General features: G+C 47.1%; 1 protein-coding gene across 1 annotated transcript; it reads right to left on the bottom strand.

Annotated features, from left to right (window-relative positions):
- Positions 1 to 1154: 1154 nt before the first annotated feature.
- C5H18orf54 (chromosome 5 C18orf54 homolog) lies at positions 1155 to 18490 on the bottom strand. Its single transcript, XM_066602502.1, has 8 exons — positions 18298 to 18490; positions 13262 to 13537; positions 12223 to 12927; positions 11981 to 12122; positions 6018 to 6129; positions 4020 to 4151; positions 2666 to 2739; positions 1155 to 1367 (listed from the first exon to the last, which is right to left on the bottom strand). The coding sequence occupies exons 2-8, from the start codon at positions 13500 to 13502 to the stop codon at positions 1277 to 1279; spliced, it is 1497 nt and encodes a 498-aa protein (XP_066458599.1). The 5' UTR covers positions 13503 to 13537; positions 18298 to 18490; the 3' UTR covers positions 1155 to 1276.
- Between the last annotated feature and the right edge of the window lie 1944 nt (positions 18491 to 20434).

Raw genomic sequence — 20434 nt, 5'->3', positions numbered from 1 at the left:
CCATATGCCCACCACCCCGCACGGTTTCCCTGTGCAGACTCCCACAGCAGATTCCACCCGACCCGCAGACATGAGGCCGAATAATACAGTATACTCACCTGTCCGGACGCTGCAAGGATCTCCTCCGTCGCAGCCGGATCTTCTTTTTTCTGCACGGCTGATGTGCTCAGGGGGCCGGCGACGTGGCGCGCGCATGTGCCGTACCTTCTTTTATTTATTTTTAAACTTGTGCTTTTCCATGGCCCAGACGCAGTGACAGCTGCGGATCCGGGCGAGGGAGCAGTCCGTGCAGGAAAACCGCATAAAAATGGAGCATGCTGCGATTGTTTTCCTGCGTGCGCAATTTGCACACCGAGGAAAAACGAGATCCGCAGGTATTTAATTACCTGTGGGTGCCCAATGATTCCCTATGGGCGCGAGAGACCTGTGCGGATTTTGTAAATCAATTTATGCTGTGGACGAGGCCTTAATATACACACAATTTATATAAGAAATCTTTTTTCTTATAACACATTCCCCGTACAAAGCAAATTAATAAATACAAAATGAACAAAAGTCAGTGCAAAAGGTGTCCATATCCTCTCACAGGGATTTCCCCATTAAAGATATTTTTAACCTATTCACAGGGCAAAAAATACCTGATCACCGAGACCTCCAGCAATCCAAAGTCTGGTGGAGTTCAATGCCCTACGGGAATGGATCTCCATTCACACCATGGGCCAGGAGATCAATGTGCTCGGCCATCTCCTCCTCTGCCACAGAAGTGAATGGAGCAGGGGTCATGCCGGTCCCAGGACCCCCAGCGAACAGACAGTTCTTATTCTCTGGATATATTAAAAATGTCTAAAATGTGAAAATGCCTTTAAGTTCTTAAAAAGGAAATCTGGTTTAATGAATACTAACTCCAAAATCAACCAGCACCCCCCACTAAAAATACCCAGAAACCTCCACACTCTATATACTATAAAATATTTTACATTTTAAAGCCAAAGGTTCACCTCAATACACTTCAGTCATTCCTATGGGGATCCAACCGATGCCAAAATACATCCGTTTATGCTCTTTTTTTTAATGGGAACCAAATATTATATGATAGAAAGTGGCAATTTATACATCGCTCGTTAAGTAGAAAGTGTGAAGCCCAATACATAGAATAGACAAATATCAGGAATATACATTTCTGGCTGAACACTGGTGAGAATTGTGAGGAATTCAGTATAAAAATAGATATAAAACAAGGAAATAATAATTAGAGTAACATCGATGGAGCCCACTGCTACGTCTGGGGGTCTTGCTTACAGTCTTCTCTTTTCTTCAGACTACAGTCTCCTACAAGCTCCTTGAGCCGGGACAAATGATGCAGAGCCCTGGAGAGAAAAGAGACATTTAGTGAGGACACTTTACATGGAACGATATTCAGAAAATCCTTGGATTGGGTGAATATGAGCAATAAATCGTTCAGTGTAAACATGGCAACGACTGAATGACAAATGATCATTTGTTTGTCATTCATTATATGCAGGCAGAAAAATCATCCTTCACTCATTGCCTGTATACAGCGATCAGTCTGCCCGTATGAACGATTTATCTGCCTGTATGAACTGGCTGAAGGAGTGAACTCCGTCATAGTTTGCCCATGCAAACAATTTCTCGTGACGTCTAAACCCCCCCTCCTAAAACTGAACCTTCAGAAAAAAAACTAAAATCCACTTGTCTCCTAGAAGTCCAGAAGACCTCCGTAAAAAGAAGGCTGCAGGCGAGTACAGGCAGCGGTCCATTGGAAGCTATGAAGACTGAGGTAGCTGGCAATCAAAGAACTCCAGTCTCCAGATAGCAATAGGAAAAGCACCAACTCCAATTCTCGCTGGCGCTGCTTTCATATCCTACAAGGAGAGGAGTTCTGTTTAGGTGACAGTTATGCTGCCTAGCTCATTTCAGCTCAGAATTTGAGCCTGTTTGGTACAAAGGATTGATTGTGCCAATGAAAGCCCCAAAGCACAAATTCCTAATTATCAGTAAGAGGGCATATCCTAGTGAAATAAAATAACTTGACATTATGCAACAGACACTTCCAAATTCCTAAAAAATATTGTAGTCACTTTAGAGAAGTGGTTTGCCATTTAGTTGTTTACGACCGTCGGCTACCCTAGAGGCGAGCCCCCTCCATGTTTTTTGGTTTTGCACTGCTTCTTCTAGTTGTGTGATATCCATACCAGTATCAGCTCTGACAGTATCGGCCATCGTGTTCTTTGGCGCCGGGTCTTCTTTTGCCACTGATCTGTCCAAGCATTATAGATTTTTCTAGCGATTCTGCTCGCCAAAATAAGTATCCAATTTAGGAACCCCATTTTCAAGCACCCTATTAGTGAGTTATTAGTTAAAAGGGTGTCCCTCTGTGGAAAATAATTAGAAAAGAGCATCTCTCACTCCATGGAAGACTGTCCTCTCAAGTATTATTCAAAAGAGCTGTCGATATGAATATACACTGTAATATTTTATTCCTCCTGTGGGGGCACTGCAGGAAAATTAAACACTTACTGCCAGGTTTCCCAAACTGATTACAGCTGACTTTTGGAGGTGCAGCAAGGGGAACATTTCTAACAAGATATAATCCAAATTGGGCAATTCTTTTAAGAAATATTGCCAAAAAAGCAACAAAACTTACTTTTGTAGTGACTTATTCACTGGAAAAATCTCTTGATCCACCTTCTGAAGTTCAGATTCCGCTTCGGTAGAAATCTATTAAGATGAAAAAGGTGTGATTAACAAGGACAGTCAAATTATCTCTTTATTGCAATTTATTGAATTTACATCCTTGTGCCTGAACTCATGACCCGGGGCCATAAAACCTGTTTAAGACTATTTATGTAAGATAACATCCTGTCTATTTCCCCATTCAGATTAGAGAAAAATCACACCAGCAAGCCGTTAATAAGCAGCTGATGAGTATTAGGGTATGAGCACACATAGCGGAAACGTTCTGCAAGAAACTCTGCACGACTTCATTGTGGATGTTACCAAGGATTTGCCCCATTACATTGCAACGAAAGCCATGTGCAGATCTGTCGCTCTTCCGCTACAAATAGAGAACGATGCAGATGTGAAAATCCACGGTACTTTATTTTCTGCTGCAGATTTTTTTTGCTGTGACTGAATAAAACTTATTAAAACCCTTCTCCCTTACATTGTGCCGTACTTTGCTGCAGAATTTCAGCATACGTTCCGCAACCGAAATTCTGCAGCAATTCTGTGTGTGATCTCACCATTATAAGGTCATTATGGGGAAATAAACTGCAGATCAGCTACTGGTAATAATCTTTATTTGCATAGTGCCAACTCATTCCGCAGCGCTTTAGAAGCACAGAGGAGCTCAATTAGGGTAGTACAGGAGGTACGGGGGGGCAGGGAATGTACATGGTAGGTGTAGTTAAAGGGCAGAAGACTAAATCAGGAGGTATGCTTCTTTGAAGAGGTGAGTCTTTAGGGCACGATTGCAGTTCCACGAGTCGGGGATTGTCCAGATGCCTTGGGGTAGAGCGTTCAATAAGGTCGGTGCTGCTCTGGTGAAGTCCTGGCGGCAAGCATGTGAGGTTCATATTAGAGGGGCGTCAAGTCGGAGTGTTTTGGCAGAGCGGAGCACGTGGGCTGCGGGATATATGGACAGGAGGGAGGTGATGTACGGTGGTGTGGCACCATAGAGGGCTTTGTGGGTAAGGGTGAGGAGTTTAAATTGAGTTCCGTAATGGGCAGCCAATGGCACAGGGCAGAGGCATCTGAGAAGCATCTGGATAGAAATAGGAGTCTAGCTGCCGCATTTAGTATGAATTGGAGAGAGGAGAGTCTGGTGCGGGGAAGGACGATTAGCAGTGAGTTACAGTAATAGAGTCTGGAATGGATGAGGGCAACAAGTGTCTTTAGGGCATCTGTGGTTAGGAACAGCTGGATTTTAGCAACATTCCTGAGGTGCAGGTGGACAGGAGACCCCACAATCTTATACAAACAACAAGACTGACACTTACTTTCTGGAACACTTTCAGATGCTCAGAGCTGGCTTCATGGCTGAAATTTTGTTGGAAGGCTTGCAAATTGAAGAGCATGTGCTTCAGAGCCTCTACAGGACCATGGTGATTCCCCCCAGAAAAAGAATTTGTCTGAAAATAAAAATATGCAGTTTACAATAAAGGTTAAGGGGGTTGTCACGCTGTAAGCCATTGATGGCCAATCTTCACCGATCAGCTGCATGTCTGGCAGCACAGATTTCTGCAGGAAGCAAACAGCTCTGTTCACACTGCAGTGGCCATGCTTGGTATTATAGGTCAAATAACCATTTGTATTCACAGCCAAAGCTTTAGGGTTTGGTCGACTTTGGACAATCCCTTTATGTTAGAAGAGTTCCCAGAAAATAATGACCAATGAGCGATCAGCTGCACTTCGTGAAGGAACCATACAAACAAGTGTTTAATATTCCTACATCGCCACCACAGGGGAAATGAAGTATTACAGCCATTTTAGTGGGCACTGTGTATGTCTAATGAAGTAATGTGTTTGGTCCTGCACACAGATGCTCCTGTAGTTCCTTTCTGCTCTGCTTATTTGATAAAAGGTCCTGAATAAATGTTCGGAGCTGCAATACTATACACAGCCTACGAGTGGCGCCATTTCTGGCACTATTTATGACTTGACATTTAATTATTCAATGTAATGATTAGGGGAAAGTATTGTTGGCATCGGAAGCACTTAACATTAGGAAACCACTGGAATTACAATATGGTGGATGTGACATCTGCGCAACCCAAAGTCGAAAGCTGTTTTTTTTTTTTGAGGGAAGACAAAACAAAAAAAAAAAAAAAATGCACGCAATTTTTTTGTTTTAACAGGCTTTTTTCCTTTAAAAGTTCTTTTTGTGGCAATATGTTTCTTCCTTTTGTTAAGCCAATGGGTAAATGCCATTTAAAATAAGACAAAATCAAAAAACTGCAGGAAACTGCAAGAAAAACAAAAAAAAACCCCAAACACTTGAATGAATGGGGTTTATATTGTGCAAGATTTGTGCGCTTTACAAAACATAAGTGTCATGCGATTTTCTCGGCCGCATGAAAGCGGCCTCAGGGTATGTGCACTTGGCAGAATCCTCTCAAACCATGACGGTAATCCACGGCTAAGCCACATAATTTCTTTGCATATTTTGCCACAGACTCCATCAATGGACAAAATCGGTGTGCAAAATTTGACATATAAGTGCACACCTGGCTTTTGCTCATTGACGGGGCTTTATAATACATTGCTATTCTAAGGTATAAAACTGAATTACAACAATGATAAAGAAGGGGGCGGAGCCAGAATGCCGCTCGTGCCGGACCGAACAGATGGGAGAAGACCCTTCTGCGCAAGCGCGTCTAATCGGGAGATTAGACGCTGAAATTAGACGGCACCATGGAGACGGGGACGCCAGCGCAGGGAAGGTAAGTGAATAACTTCTGTATGGCTCATATTTAATGCACGATGTATATTACAAAGTGCATTAATATGGCCATACAGAAGTGTATAACCCCACTTGCTTTCGGGAGATAACCCCTTTAACCTCTAGAAAAAAATGGAATAATTAATATAATCAAAATGTTATGGGTTCCTAAAAATTGGATACATGAAGACTTGAGTTCATTCCCTAAAAAACAAGCCTTCCACTGATGAAAAATGTAAAATGTTATGGCTCTTGGAATGCGGCGACACAAAAGCAAATTTAAAAAAAAAAAAATTAATTTTAAACTCGTTATCGCTGAAATCGGCCTGACGCTGAAAACGTTATCAAAATATAAAGGCCAGGCTCAAATGGATGTATGATTACCGCGTATTATGCGCGCGCTGTACGCCCGTGTGATACATGGTAACTCGCAGGCAATTACATTGCATTAATCAGTTCCACTCACATAAGTATGTGTTGCGTAATACACAGCCGCAAAAAAGACCGCAGCATGTTCTCTGTTGCCGTGTATGCAAACACTACAACTGTGACTTACTGTATTCTCCTTCTGGACACAGTCTTTAAGGAGATCTTCCATGAGATTGGATTTAACAGCCTCGAGCCCCTCGCTTTTCTCATCTTCGCACAGGACATGGACAGGAGACTTGCTGAAATATAACAATTAATAGATTACCCAGTTCCAACTATAGAAAGCCGTGTGATGTAGAGGACACAGCTGACAATTGTGCATATAGGATTCACTGGTCAACACTGAAGTGGTTACTAATTTAGGGTGCCTGTCCACGGCCGAGACGGAATATCACTAGCGATATTCTGCCGCGGGGAGGGGGGGGGGTGGAAGAACTAACAGGCTTACTGTGGAAGGCGGGGGGAAAAAAAAAATAAAAAAATAAAAAAAATCGCAGCATGCCACGATTTGAATCCCGAGAGCAGAGAATTGCTATGATTCTCCGCTCGTGGACATCAGGCTGCGCTTTCCATAGTTAGCCTATAGAAAGCGTGCCATGCGATGTCCACGGGTGTTTTCTCACCACGGATCTTGCAATGACAACTCGCCTGTGGACAGCCAGCCTTACAAGGGTCCTAATCTGTAGTATCTTGGTGTGCTGAACACCAACATGACCATAAAAACTTTTTTTATTAGCTCTTGTTTTGAAGATACTTCATATAGTTCACTTTGTGTTTCACCGTGTAAGTTTATCCATTAGGACTGTAACTACATCCTACAGTCTGAGCCATAGAGCAGCCGTGTGCCTACAGGGATAAACCAAACACATGTGTCTATGTGAGTGGGATAGCAGAGCAGGGAATAGCTACTTGCGGAAGGAACGGACACGCAGACAAAAGGTAGCAGTTGGAGAGAAGAATATCCAGCACCCAGCTCCGGTCGAGGCTCACAAGATCCTGCGGCCACCCCTTCACATCACACTGGGTTTGATGAAGAACTTGGTGAAAGCCGTGGGCTGGACCTTGTCAGCTCTCCAATACCTTCATAAAAAATTCCCCCGACTCAGCGAGGCAAAGATTAAAGAGGGAGTTTTTTGGGGTCCTCAGATTCGCGAGCTCTTCAAAAGACAACCAGTTCAACAACCTGCTGCAGGGGGATGCGGAACAAGCCTGGAATGCTTTTCACTTAGTGTCTACAAACTTTCTGGGGAATGTTAGGTCAGAAAACTACAAGGAACTCCTACAAGACATACGGATGCAGAATCAGAAACCTGGCTGCAATATGTCTCTAAAGATCCACTTCCTTCATTCCCATCTGGATTTCCGTCCATACAACTGTGGGATGGTTAGTGATGAACATGGCCAACGATTTCATCAAGACATTGCAACAATGGAACAAAGATACCAGAAAAAATGGTCTACGGGCGTGCCGGACGACTACTGCTGGGCACCGGCGTGCCGGACGACTACTGCTGGGCACCGGCGTGCCGGACGACTACTGCTGGGCACCGGCGTGCCGGACGACTACTGCTGGGCACCGGCGTGCCGGACGACTACTGCTGGGCACCGGCGTGCCGGACGACTACTGCTGGGCACCGGCGTGCCGGACGACTACTGCTGGGCACCGGCGTGCCGGACGACTACTGCTGGGCACCGGCGTGCCGGACGACTACTGCTGGGCACCGGCGTGCCGGACGACTACTGCTGGGCACCGGCGTGCCGGACGACTACTGCTGGACACCGGCGTGCCGGACGACTACTGCTGGACACCGGCGTGCCGGACGACTACTGCTGGACACCGGCGTGCCGGACGACTACTGCTGGACACCGGCGTGCCGGACGACTACTGCTGGACACCGGCGTGCCGGACGACTACTGCTGGACACCGGCGTGCCGGACGACTACTGCTGGACACCGGCGTGCCGGACGACTACTGCTGGACACCGGCGTGCCGGACGACTACTGCTGGACACCGGCGTGCCGGACGACTACTGCTGGACACCGGCGTGCCGGACGACTACTGCTGGACACTGGCGTGCCGGCCGAGTGTCACTAATCACAGTAATGACGGCCCCGTGTCACACTTTCCTCCTCACTGCACCCCCCCCCCCCCCCCACACACAGTAAATAGCAGCTTGAACGGACTGCTACCTGATCATGCGTGCCGCTGCTCCAACCGCCAGAGACCGCGCAGCACTCCACTTGTCTTTAGCAATTCCATGGACTTGAATGGTGCGACAACGCATACGCTTGGCCTCTGCTGCATCTAATCTCCTCCTCACTGCAGGACGCCACAGAAAGCTGGAGGTCTGATAGGTGGGAACCCCTGCAATCAGACATTTATCACCCATCCAATTAAAGGAGTTTTAGAGGGCTTAAAGATGGCTGCACCAACCTTCTCCAACTACCTGATCAACATTGTGTATTAGTATGCATCATTAGTCTAAGACTTCACACACTGTTTGGCCAGTGTTGCCCACATGAGGGATGAAGACCAGTGTCGGGGACCGGGACAGCGCTTCTAGGTGAAAATATTATATATATAATTAATCATTGGGGTTTTTTTTTCTGCACCCCTCCAAATCCTTGCATTTGGTGCTACAAAATAGCAGTATTGCCGCGAGTAAACGCAGAAATATCGCACGGACCAGTGATGCAATATCAATACGATTTTCTCATGGCGACGCCGTGTTGCCGCTGTGAAGGAGGCCTTTAAGGTGAACTTAAAATCCATCATCCAGCCGCAGAGAGAAAGTATCTCTCAATAGACCGCAGGCTGTGTTCTCCATGGGATGCGGGAGAGGACATTGTATTCTGCCAGGAGCCATGTGAAGAACAATGCAGCTGTTTGCACAGCAGGGCATGTGATCAATCACAGGGTGGGCTCTGCAAACAGCTCCTGGAGGCCCTTTTAAATGCAAATGAAGATGATAAAGTGTTAATGGACATTAGTGTCCATTAACACTATGCAAAAAGATTGCTAAAACTTTCAGTTATTTGAAAGATTATCTTTGCGTGTAAATGGACCTTTTACAAGGACCAATTATTGGGCACAAATGTTCAATTACCTGATAATTAGCACCTCTGAATGTGCTGCAGATTACTTAACAAACAAGCAAACATTCATTCGTCAGGTGATCTCATCACAAAATATAATAATCCCATTGTCAGCAGCACATTTGCCTGTCTAAACAGGGGACGCTCTCCCAACAATGATGAAACGCTATAGAGAAGAACGGCAGTAAGAACAACTGCTCACGTCCTAATAGAGTCTAAATCGGACTGTATTAAAGGGGTTCTTGCAACTCTGCAACATACGATCATACGTGTGAGAAATCACGTTTCAAGAGGAAAAATTGCATGGCACTCCTCGTTTAGACGAGCAGTTTTAGCGCATTAGAGGAGCGTGAAAAAAAACAATGGTTTCCTATAGAAGCGTTCACATAAACGAAAATTTTAGATGCGCTTAATACTCACACCAAAGATAGGACATGCGACTGCAAAGCTCGCATCTATGGTCCGAGAAAAGATAGGACCTGACTAGAGATGAGCGAGCGTACTCGGAAAAGCACTACTCGCTCGAGTAATGTGCTTTATCCGAGTATCGCTGTGCTCGTCCCTGAAGATTCGGGTGCCGCTGCGGCTGACAGGTGAGTCGCAGCGGGGAGCAGGGGAGAGTGGGCGGGAGAGAGGGAGAGAAAGATCTCCCCTCCGTTCCTCCCCGCTCTCCCCTGCAGCTCCCCGCTCCGTGCCAGCACCCGAATCTTCAGGGACGAGCACTGCGATACTCGGATAAAGCACATTACTCGAGCGAGTAGTGCTTTTCCGAGTATGCTCGCTCATCCCTAGACCTGACCCATGTTTGGTGCGTGCTGCGCAGGAGTTTATGGAAACTCCTGCGCAGGAAAATAAGATTACAAGTCATTAGGAGGCTTTAAAACTTGCTGCCCAGAAGCACATTTTAAATGTCTCGCTGTAACCTCCTGTTAATATCCAAGGGTACTATCAGGAATTTACAGTGGAACATTTAAAATGTACTTCTGGGCAGTAAGTTTTAAGTGTCCCGCTGTAAAGCAGCTGGGATTTCCTCAGCTCCGCTGCTGGGCAATTCCCCGACAGCTGGGGGCAGTAGAGGACTCTCTCCACCTCTCCCCCCTCCCTCAAGGCATTTCCCTATAGCGGGGAAAGAGAGAGGGATTACAGGGCTTTCATTTTTTTAAAAAAGCGTGGGGATAGAGAGATCCACCTCTAGCCCTACTCTTTCATTTGGTTATTGGGAATCCCTGCGAGAAACCCTATAGCCCCACCCTCTCTCTCTCTGCACTATGGGATATCCCTCGCAGTGCCCCAGAGCAGGGAAATGCCATAGCAGGGAGACCAGGGAGAGACAGAGCGGGGCTATGGGTTAATCCACCATAGCAGGGAGAGACAGAGCGGGGCTATGGGTTAATCCACCATAGCAGGGAGAGACAGAGCGGGGCTATGGGTTAATCCACCATAGCAGGGAGAGACAGAGCGGGGCTATGGGTTAATCCACCATAGCAGGGAGAGACAGAGCGGGGCTATGGGTTAATCCACCATAGCAGGGAGAGACAGAGCGGGGCTATGGGTTAATCCACCATAGCAGGGAGAGACAGAGCGGGGCTATGGGTTAATCCACCATAGCAGGGAGAGACAGAGCGGGGCTATGGGTTAATCCACCATAGCAGGGAGAGACAGAGCGGGGCTATGGGTTAATCCACCATAGCAGGGAGAGACAGAGCGGGGCTATGGGTTAATCCACCATAGCAGGGAGAGACAGAGCGGGGCTATGGGTTAATCCACCATAGCAGGGAGAGACAGAGCGGGGCTATGGGTTAATCCACCATAGCAGGGAGAGACAGAGCGGGGCTATGGGTTAATCCACCATAGCAGGGAGAGACAGAGCTGGGCTATGGGTTAATCCACCATAGCAGGGAGAGACAGAGCTGGGCTATGGGTTAATCCACCATAGCAGGGAGAGACAGAGCTGGGCTATGGGTTAATCCACCATAGCAGGGAGAGACAGAGCTGGGCTATGGGTTAATCCACCATAGCAGGGAGAGACAGAGCTGGGCTATGGGTTAATCCACCATAGCAGGGAGAGACAGAACTGGGCTATGGGTTAATCCACCATAGCAGGGAGAGACAGAGCTGGGCTATGGGTTAATCCACCATAGCAGGGAGAGACAGAGCTGGGCTATGGGTTAATCCACCATAGCAGGGTGAGACAGAGCTGGGCTATGGGTTAATCCACCATAGCAGGGAGAGACAGAGCTGGGCTATGGGTTAATCCACCATAGCAGGGAGAGACAGAGCTGGGCTATGGGTTAATCCACCATAGCTCTGCTGTCTTTCCCTGCTATTAGAAAAATCCCAAAGCCCTGCGGGGCTTCATCTCTCTCCTGGATCAGCTGCGCTTTTTTTTAAGCGCAGCTGCTCCAGTGAAAGGCCGATTTTCACGTGCATTAAGCTCAGGTCTTCTGCGTGAGAAAAACTGCCCATCCATGCGATTTTTAGCACGGTATAAGCACGATTTTTGGGGAACCTATTCTGCGCTAAAACCACGCTTATTTGAACGAGCCCTAAGAAAATAAATACTTTTTTTTTAAAATGCATCTACGTACAAGTGTGATGCAATTTATTTTTTGCTGCCCTAGATAATGGGCGATTCTGACACAGAAAACACCCAAAAACGTGACATGCAGCAATTTTTCAGAGTTGGCCCGTCAGGCTGAAAGAAGAGTCACTCATATGAATAAATACATTACAAGCAGTGTGTTCAGTTCAAGTGCAGTATCTGGGAATATCATAGTCGCGAATGAAAATGACCCATCTGAATGCACCCGTAGGTGTATAGTAACCCTAAAATAGAAGTTGTGAGTCTGCCCCATCGCGTGTGAAGCAGGCCTAAGAATGTAGACAACAAACCATTGGCTCAAGTAGCATGAGGGTGCAGTGCAGGCTGTTGTGTGGGATCACTGAATACTGCCTATACAACATACACAGTAGAGCAGCCATAAAAGACCTTACTATGTATATGGGACATTTTCCCAGGACCGCTCTGCCTCCAGGATGTCTTCCGTTTGGGGGCTTTGGTTATTATGTGGGAGCTGCGGTGACAAGTCTCTGCATGCTGCGCCGCCTGTTTGTTCTGACTTTTGCACAGGATGATCTACAATGAAGAAAAACAACAAGTTATAATGAAGTTTGCCTAGTAAACAGTGACAGGAAGGAGGAAGCATCAGCAGGAAGAGCGGCGGGGTCATGCTTACTTTTCACTGGTGTATGTAAATGCTCCATGATATCCAAATCAGACCAGGTAAGATGCCTTCTACTGTCCGTGAAGTTGTTGGCATTAACCGCTCTGCACCCTCGCATTTGTGAGCGGTCCAACAATGTGGAACTGGACGGGCGATTAGATATTTTTGCAATGGGACCATCTTTATGAACAGTCCTTGCAATGCAGTTGTCTAGGTCATCCAGAAGTCCGTGGTCCCTTAACCAGACTGGATATTGGACATCTGGGACACTGGTGATACCAGACACCCCCAGTTCAGACTTCTGACTAGTCAGCCAGCGCGGGTAGCTCTTATACAGCGGAGAATTCATGCTATTGTGAAGTCGGGAATCATTTTCTCTCTCCATTTCCTGCAATAAATGGTCTAGGTGACCTTTTCCCTTACGCCTCTGAAGATCCTGGAAGCGGAGTCTGTGGTCCTGGAGATCCAGGGCGGAGAGGCTTCTACCTCTGTGCGATACGGACGTTAAGGGGGAAGTCAGAGCGTCTATTGGTGTAGAAAATCCATATGGTTTTCTCAGCTTTTTCCTACGTTTCTGCTCAGAAGCTTGAGTGAAGGGCAGCGACCCATCCGGAGGAAAGATCAGGAGATCGTCTGTAGTCAGGCTGAGCAGGTCGGGGTCACGGGCAACATATCTGCTCCAGCTCCGGGACTGTTTGTGCCGAACCGAGGAACGTGCTGCAAATAAGGAAAAAAAAAACTAAACAATAAAACCGTCGTTTAAGGGGAATTTCCTTCAATCACAATTAAATGTACTGTACATCCTAAAGTTAATGTTAAGGGGTTGTACCAGAATCAGCTTTTATCATCTATCTGGATAGGGGATAGAAATGTGATTGGTGGCGGTCTCAAGACAGAGACCCCACCAGTCCTGAGAACAGAGGCCCTGTGTCCCCCTCTTCATTTATAGTGTGATTTACATAGTTGGAGTAGCAGAACGCCCTCCAGAGGCTTCAGAGTTGGGGGAAGTTTAATTTTGCTAACCCTATGGTTGTCTCATTATACTACATACCTCTTCTGGTAGGAGACGTCAGCCCTGCGGACAGACGGATGGTGATCTTTCCTGTGCTGGCCGCCTCATAGTCCACAATGTAATCCTCCAGGGCTTTAGACGCGGAGTCGTACAGTCTATCCTTGTACTGTATGGAAGCTGCGGGTCGGGTGTCATCACCACGATCACTACTCCTCAGGCTGCAGCTGGCCAGGAGCGACGAAATGGAGATTGAGGAATCCGGAGAGCTGGCTCTGGCCATTGCTCCAACATGTCAATGTCCGTCATACAGTGCGGCTGGAATAAAAAAAACAAAACAAAAAAAAACAAAAAACAGCCAAGTATTAGAAAACAGATACTGCTTAAGTGCCCATATTTGTGAGGGCAATCAGCGCCCATCCAGACTACTCTTACCCATAACTCTGCATGCATGACTGCATATTATGTAGGGATTATCCCCTAGAAGCAAAAGAAAATATCGCCATAATACAACATCCAATGGACCCCGGTAAAACAATGAGGGTCTGCTGCCAAGTATACACTGAACAGCCACTTTAGGAGCCCCCGGCCCTCTCACGATTGGAGCAGCGCAGTTTGGAAAATAGACTCTTGACCCCGGAGTGCAGCAAAAAAATAAATCATGTGACAAGTTTTCCGTGGATCAGTTTCAGTGTGAATCCACATTAGAGGGGAAAATCCAGCGATCTGAGTGACTTCCAGCAAGGCCCGGTCATCAGTGCTAGACTAGCCGGGCCGGGATGTCACTGCCAACCGCGTGGGGTTTTCTCATGCAGCGGTGTGGAGAGTATATAGAGAATGGTGTGATGATGGAAATACATCCAGCAAAAGGGGATCCTGTAGATGAAAACAACTCGTCAAGAGTCAGAGAAGGACGTCAGGAATCAGCAACGCTGGAGCTCCAACCAACGTGTCTGAACACACAGCTCATCGCTGCTCAGCACGGACGGGCTAGAACAGCAGACAACCAGTTGTAGCACCAATGTGTGTAAGAGAAACAGAAAGACGAGACTCCAGCGGGGAAAAGAGCACAAACACATCTCCTGGTCAGATGGATCCAGATTTATGCTGCACCGTGCTGATGGGAGGTCAGAATTTGGGGCAAGAGCGTGAATCGATGACCCCTTCCTGTCAGCTGGAACACGTCGAAACAATCGCTTACAGATGTATTCACAGGCCTGGCAGTCGGCACGGGAAGGTCCCCTTTATTGCATCCCGATGCAACCAGCATCCTGCAGTCGGACTTGTGCCAAGGTGGCCATGTACTAATCTGTTACGTCAATTACTACCCTTTCTAAAAGTAGTAGAAGGTAGTTGTGGTAGAAAGCAAAAAACAAACAAAAAAACAAAAACAAAACACAACTAGACTTCATTCTCCCGCAAGGTGTCCCAAAATCCCATGGATGCCATGAGAACAAATGTCATAGGTCCCAATGACTTATGACTTTATCCCCCGCAGGACGGGCTTGTGGACCCAATAAAGGTTCCATCGTCTGGTTGCATGCGACATGGTAAGCCTTAGAAAGGACTTCCTCCAGGTACCCGATCTGTCTGACCCTTCTTCTCAAAATGACTCTTCAGAACAGTTCCTCTAAAGACAAAGAAGCTGTCCTTTCGGGACCCCCCTCCTAAGAGGAGCAGGGGGATAATGGAACAAACTTAGATTCTTGGTGGCCGTTGGCTTGCTGTAAACAGCGGTGACCGGTTTTCCTTCTAGGTTTTGGTTAATAGGCAAGTCCAAGGAGGAAAGAGTAGGTTCCCAAATATCAAAATTGAAATGAAAGCCCAAGGAATTTTTAAGTTAAGATGGTCCATAAATTCCACAAAAGTAACCTGAACCTCATCAACACGGTGCAGCCAGAGTAAAACAGCTGACCCCAATTTTTCAGAAGCCTCTGAAAAAACGAATTCTTCTTCCCACCAACCCAGGTACAGATTACCATATGTAGGGGTGCATGGACTCCCCATGGCGGTACCCCTAAGCTGGTGGTAGAATCTCCCATCAAATAAAGAGAAATGAACAAAACGAGATTAAATGTATTATATCACCTAAATTGGATTCCCCATTATTGCAAAAAGTGGGACATTGCTCCACAGCCATCCTTGTGTGGGGTGGAACTGTACAGCCTCTAGGTCTAACATACTAGTTCCACATCATGGTCAATCTCAATACCCTCAAGACGTCTGAGGGAATCAAACTACTAACGACGACCTGTGCGTGAGTGACTTACATGCTCCACCCCTGATCACATGATGGTGACATCATCAAAGGACCTTCAACCCCCATGAGGGAGTTACATTCTCCACCCTTGATCACATGACGGTGACATCACAGGTTCCGTACACACAAGGCTGCCGTCTGGCTAGGTGTTCATTAGTATGCCATAGCAACTGATGCTGCAGGCGGTTTGTAGTCCGCCCGTAATCTGCACAAGGATGCAGGACCTTTGATAACATTACTGTCATGTGATTAGAGGTGGAGCATGCAAGTCATTCACTTGGGATGAGCATCACTGTTATGTGATCAGGGGCGGAGCACGACGGTGACGGCATCACAGGTCCTTAATCTCCACTGTTGTGCGGCTTCTGATCCCTGTTGTATAGGATGAACCGTGCATGAAGCAGAGCTGTGTGTGTGTGTGTCGTGCATGAAGCAGAGCTGTGTGTGTGTGTGTGTGTGTCGTGCATGAAGCAGAGCTGTGTGTGTGTGTGTGTGTCGTGCATGAAGCAGAGCTGTGTGTGTGTGTGTGTGTGTCGTGCATGAAGCAGAGCTGTGTGTGTGTGTGTGTCGTGCATGAAGCAGAGCTGTGTGTGTGTGTGTGTCGTGCATGAAGCAGAGCTGTGTGTGTGTGTGTGTGTGTGTGTGTGTGTGTGACGTGCATGTAGCAGAGCTGTGTGTGTGTGTGTGTGTGTGTGACGTGCATGTAGCAGAGCTGTGTGTGTGTGTGTGTGACGTGCATGTAGCAGAGCTGTGTGTGTGTGTGACGTGCATGTAGCAGAGCTGTGTGTGTGACGTGCATGTAGCAGAGCTGTGTGTGTGACGTGCATGTAGCAGAGCTGTGTGTGTGTGTGACGTGCATGTAGCAGAGCTGTGTGTGTGTGACGTGCATGTAGCAGAGCTGTGTGTGTGTGTGTGTGTCGTGCATGTAGCAGAGCTGTGTGTGTGTGTGTGTGTGTCGTGCATGTAGCAGAGCTGTGTGTGTGTGTGTGTCGTGCATGTAGCAGAGCTGTGTGTGTGTGTGTGTGTGAGTCGTGCATGTAGCAGAGCTGTGTGTGTGTGTGTGTGTGTGACGTGCATGTAGCAGAGCTGTGTGTGTGTGTGTGTGTGTGACGTGCATGTAGCAGAGCTGTGTGTGTGTGTGTGTGACGTGCATGTAGCAGAGCTGTGTGTGTGTGACGTGCATGTAGCAGAGCTGTGTGTGTGTGACGTGCATGTAGCAGAGCTGTGTGTGTGTGACGTGCATGTAGCAGAGCTGTGTGTGTGTGTGACATGTGTGTGTGACGTGTGTGTGTGTGACGTGTGTGTGTGTGACGTGTGTGTAGCAAAGCTGTGTGTGTTTGACGTGCATGTAGCAGAGCTGTGTGGCGCATAGCGCCACCATACAGACGAGTACTATAATTTCCTAATAATTACTAGTCTATAGTATTTGAGGGAAGTCTCTCTACATAAGGACTTTGGGTTTCATTATGTCATTAACTGCACTCACAGGATGCAAGTACAATCAGTTCGTCACGGGTGTAAGCACGAGGCGACCTCCACAGGGGAGCGGGATATCGGGTAGAGAGCTCAGCCAGATATGGCACTCGGCAATGTGCGTTCCACCTGTGCACGTGCGGCGATTTTCATACAAACGCGCTTCTCATCACTTCTGTAAAGTTCTGACGCGAGAGGATCGGGGGTGTTACACATTAATGTCAATGGGAATCATCGCACGGCATCCCGAGCCAGGCGATGTCTGAAGGACCCACGGAAGTCAACGGGCGATGCCTTTCGAGGGACACAGATATATATATGAGAGAGAGAACATGCCACATGATTTTTTTTCCATGTGAAATCAGCCTGAGGGCCATAAAAAAAAAAAATGATAATGGAGGACCAGGAAAAATTTTTTAGCGTGTGAAAAAAAAAAAAAACCCAAACAAAAGGCACCCTTTTTTTTTTGCAGCTGGCGAGCACCCCTGTGACTGCAGGCTTCTATACATTGATAGGCCATTGTAGTGAATGGCACTGCGCACATATGCGTGATACTCCCATATTCACCGAGTATTCGCACATGACGTTTGCTTTTTTTCGCGCGCCAGAAGGCACAACACGCAGGGAACGGGCTATTGTCAGTCGCTTCGCAGTCAGTGACATACACTTCTATCTGAGCGACGAGCCCCGGACCGGAGGGCGAATCCGCCAAATACATGCAGGGATTTGAGTCTGTGTCGGGTTTTTGCTGCAGCCGCCGGATGGAGATTTCATGGTGTGCGCAGGCCACAAACCAGCCGCACGGATTATAATCTGCGCCGCGCAGTAATTTACGCAGCAGTTTCTTTCCCTACAAGCCGTCCACCAGGTTCATCCCATAATATGCTGCGTATTTCCCACACAAATCCGCAGCGGAGAATCCCAGCGCAGGCGCTCCGTGTGAACACGTGACAACCGGGCAGATACAACCTGCGCCTGTAACCGCCTTGTGTGACCCGGCTGACGGGGAGGTCACACGGCACTCACTCAGGAGAAATGTGCAAACTAGGAAATGGACAAGCCGGTATGTAAGCTGCGGATAAGCAGCGAAGCAATGCGAGAATCTCAGCTGTGAGCCGCTGACCAATCACAGGACGCGAAAATCGCGCCATGAGCCAATTAAAATGTACTAACAAACATTTAGCCAATCAGCAAGTAGGTACAGACATCAAACAGTTGACAACGCAGCGGCCGTGAGCCAATCAGATGCGCCAGCTGAGACAAACCAGCCTATCAGAGCGCTGCAGAGTAGACCGCTTCTGAAGCTCCTTCGGTTTCTGTCAGTTGCAGCCGGGACGTCCGTTACCTGAATAGGCCTCATCACCGCGGACTCATCACGGCCGCCTCCCCGTCATTGTCCTTCTATCCCGACTCTGCACCGGACCCTCCATTATCCTACTCTCGTTAATCCTGAAGCGCCTTCCTTTCCCCCTCGCCTCACGTCTTGAGGTCTCAGCGCACCATAGCAACGTGATACTCTTCCGCGTGCTAGTCTTGGCGTGACGTGCGGAGGGATATAACAAAATCAAGTCCTGATTTATCGAAATACCGTAGTAGAATTGTATTCATTTGTCTTCAGTGTGAGATCAGCGACAATAATAATATAATACACTTATACCTCCGTGCGATTATAAAGGGTCGGCTGTTACCGGGAGGCCATTCTGTAAAACTTTTTTTTCCTTCGCAATTTTTACGCCACACCTCTTTTATGCTAAGCCACGCCCTTTGTCTCCTCACAGTAATAGCGACCCACAGTGACCCCTGACAAGTTATAGTGTAGCTCTAAATAATAGGTACCAGTTCTTCAGTGATAGTGCTTACAGTGCAGTTACCTTCAGTGATAGTGATTACAGTGCAATTACCTCCATTGATAGTGATTACAGTGCAGTTACTTCCAGTGATAGTGATTACAGTGCAGTTACCTTCAGTGATACGATTACAGTGCAGTTACCTCCATTGATAGTGATTACAGTGCAATTACCTCCATTGATAGCGATTACAGTGCAATTACCTCCATTGATAGTGATTACAGTGCAGTTACTTCCAGTGATAGTGATTACAGTGCAGTTACCTACATTGATAGCGATTACAGTGCAGTTACCTCCATTGATAGTGATTACAGTGCAGTTACCTTCAGTGATACGATTACAATGCAATAACCTCCATTGATAGTGATTACAGTGCAGTTACCTTCAGTGATACGATTACAGTGCAGTTACCTAAATTGATAGTGATTACAGTGCAGTTACCTTCAGTGATAGTGATTACAGTGCAATTACCTTCAGTGGTAGCGATTACAGTGCAGTTACCTCCATTGATAGTGATTACAGTGCAGTTACCTCCATTGATAGTGATTGCAGTGCAGTTACCTTCAGTGATAGTGATTACAGTGCAGTTACCTTCAGTTATAGTGATTACAGTGCAGTTACCTTCAGTGATAGAGATTACAGTGCAGTTACCTCCAGTTATAGTGATTACAGTGCAATTACCTCCATTGTTAGTGATTACAGTGCACTTACTTTCAGTAATACAATTACAGTGCAGTTACCTCCAGTTATAGTGATTACAGTGCAATTACCTCCAGTTATTGTGATTACAGTGCAATTACCTCCATTGTTAGTGATTACAGTGCACTTACTTTCAGTAATACAATTACAGTGCAGTTACCTCCAGTTATAGTGATTACAGTGCAATTACCTCCATTGATAGTGATTACGTTGCAGTTACCTTCAGTGATCACATGTAACCTCTTTGATCGGTGAAGTCCGTTTTTGCTTTTCTTCTCTTTGGGCCCAGACCTGTTTTCTTTGTCCATGAGAACGCAGTTCTTTGCACCGCCCCTTTGGCTGTATAGTCTTCTCCTCCAGCTTGTCACTGATGAAGAGGCGCTGTGCCTCGAAACGCAGCTGCTCTGTGACTGGTTCTTCATAGAGAGAAGTCGGACTTTACACCCGCTTCCGATCTCACTTTGTGTTGATAAGTCTGCACCGTTAATGGCTTGTAGTTTTCTTCTCGTTGGTCTGCCTGACGCCTATGGCTTCCCGCCGCAGCATTCATGCCAGATGGCGGCACATTTTTGTAATAGACGACCTTCATCATCATCTTCACTTCAACTCCCACCAGAGGTTCTCTCGGATGCACTGGGGCGCGCCACCGTTTCTTTTCTGCACACTATCTTTGATCGCTGACGCCTGTTTTTGCCTTTCTTCTCTCTGGGCCCAGACCACCATGAAGTGTTCTCCCAGTCACAAAACCTTTTTACAAACTCCTGGTGGTCCCGGAACAGAAGGACATTCTGCGGCTCTGCTGGCTTGGACCACGTGTCTGAGACACAAAGTGCGCATGTAGACATGTTGGAATTAATGCGTTATTTTCACGTACAAGACCCCGCCCCCCAATATCACAGACTGAACTTGCGCAAGAAGCTCGCCCTTGTAAATACG

Source organism: Eleutherodactylus coqui, chromosome 5, assembly GCF_035609145.1.
Source record: "Eleutherodactylus coqui strain aEleCoq1 chromosome 5, aEleCoq1.hap1, whole genome shotgun sequence".
NCBI lineage: Eukaryota > Metazoa > Chordata > Amphibia > Anura > Eleutherodactylidae > Eleutherodactylus > Eleutherodactylus coqui.
Note: the sequence above shows the minus strand (reverse complement) of the source record. Positions and strands in the feature narration are given on the sequence as shown.

Excerpts from the sequence above, each read along its gene's own strand:
- C5H18orf54 (XM_066602502.1), bottom strand. The coding sequence starts at position 13,502 with ATGGCCAGAGCCAGCTCTCCGGATTCCTCAATCTCCATTTCGTCGCTC. Across the intron at positions 12,123-12,222 it reads TTTACATACACCAGTGAAAA|ATCATCCTGTGCAAAAGTCA; the intron begins GTAAGCATGACC and ends TCTTCATTGTAG. Across the intron at positions 2,740-4,019 it reads ATCTGAAAGTGTTCCAGAAA|ATTTCTACCGAAGCGGAATC; the intron begins GTAAGTGTCAGT and ends TCATCTTAATAG.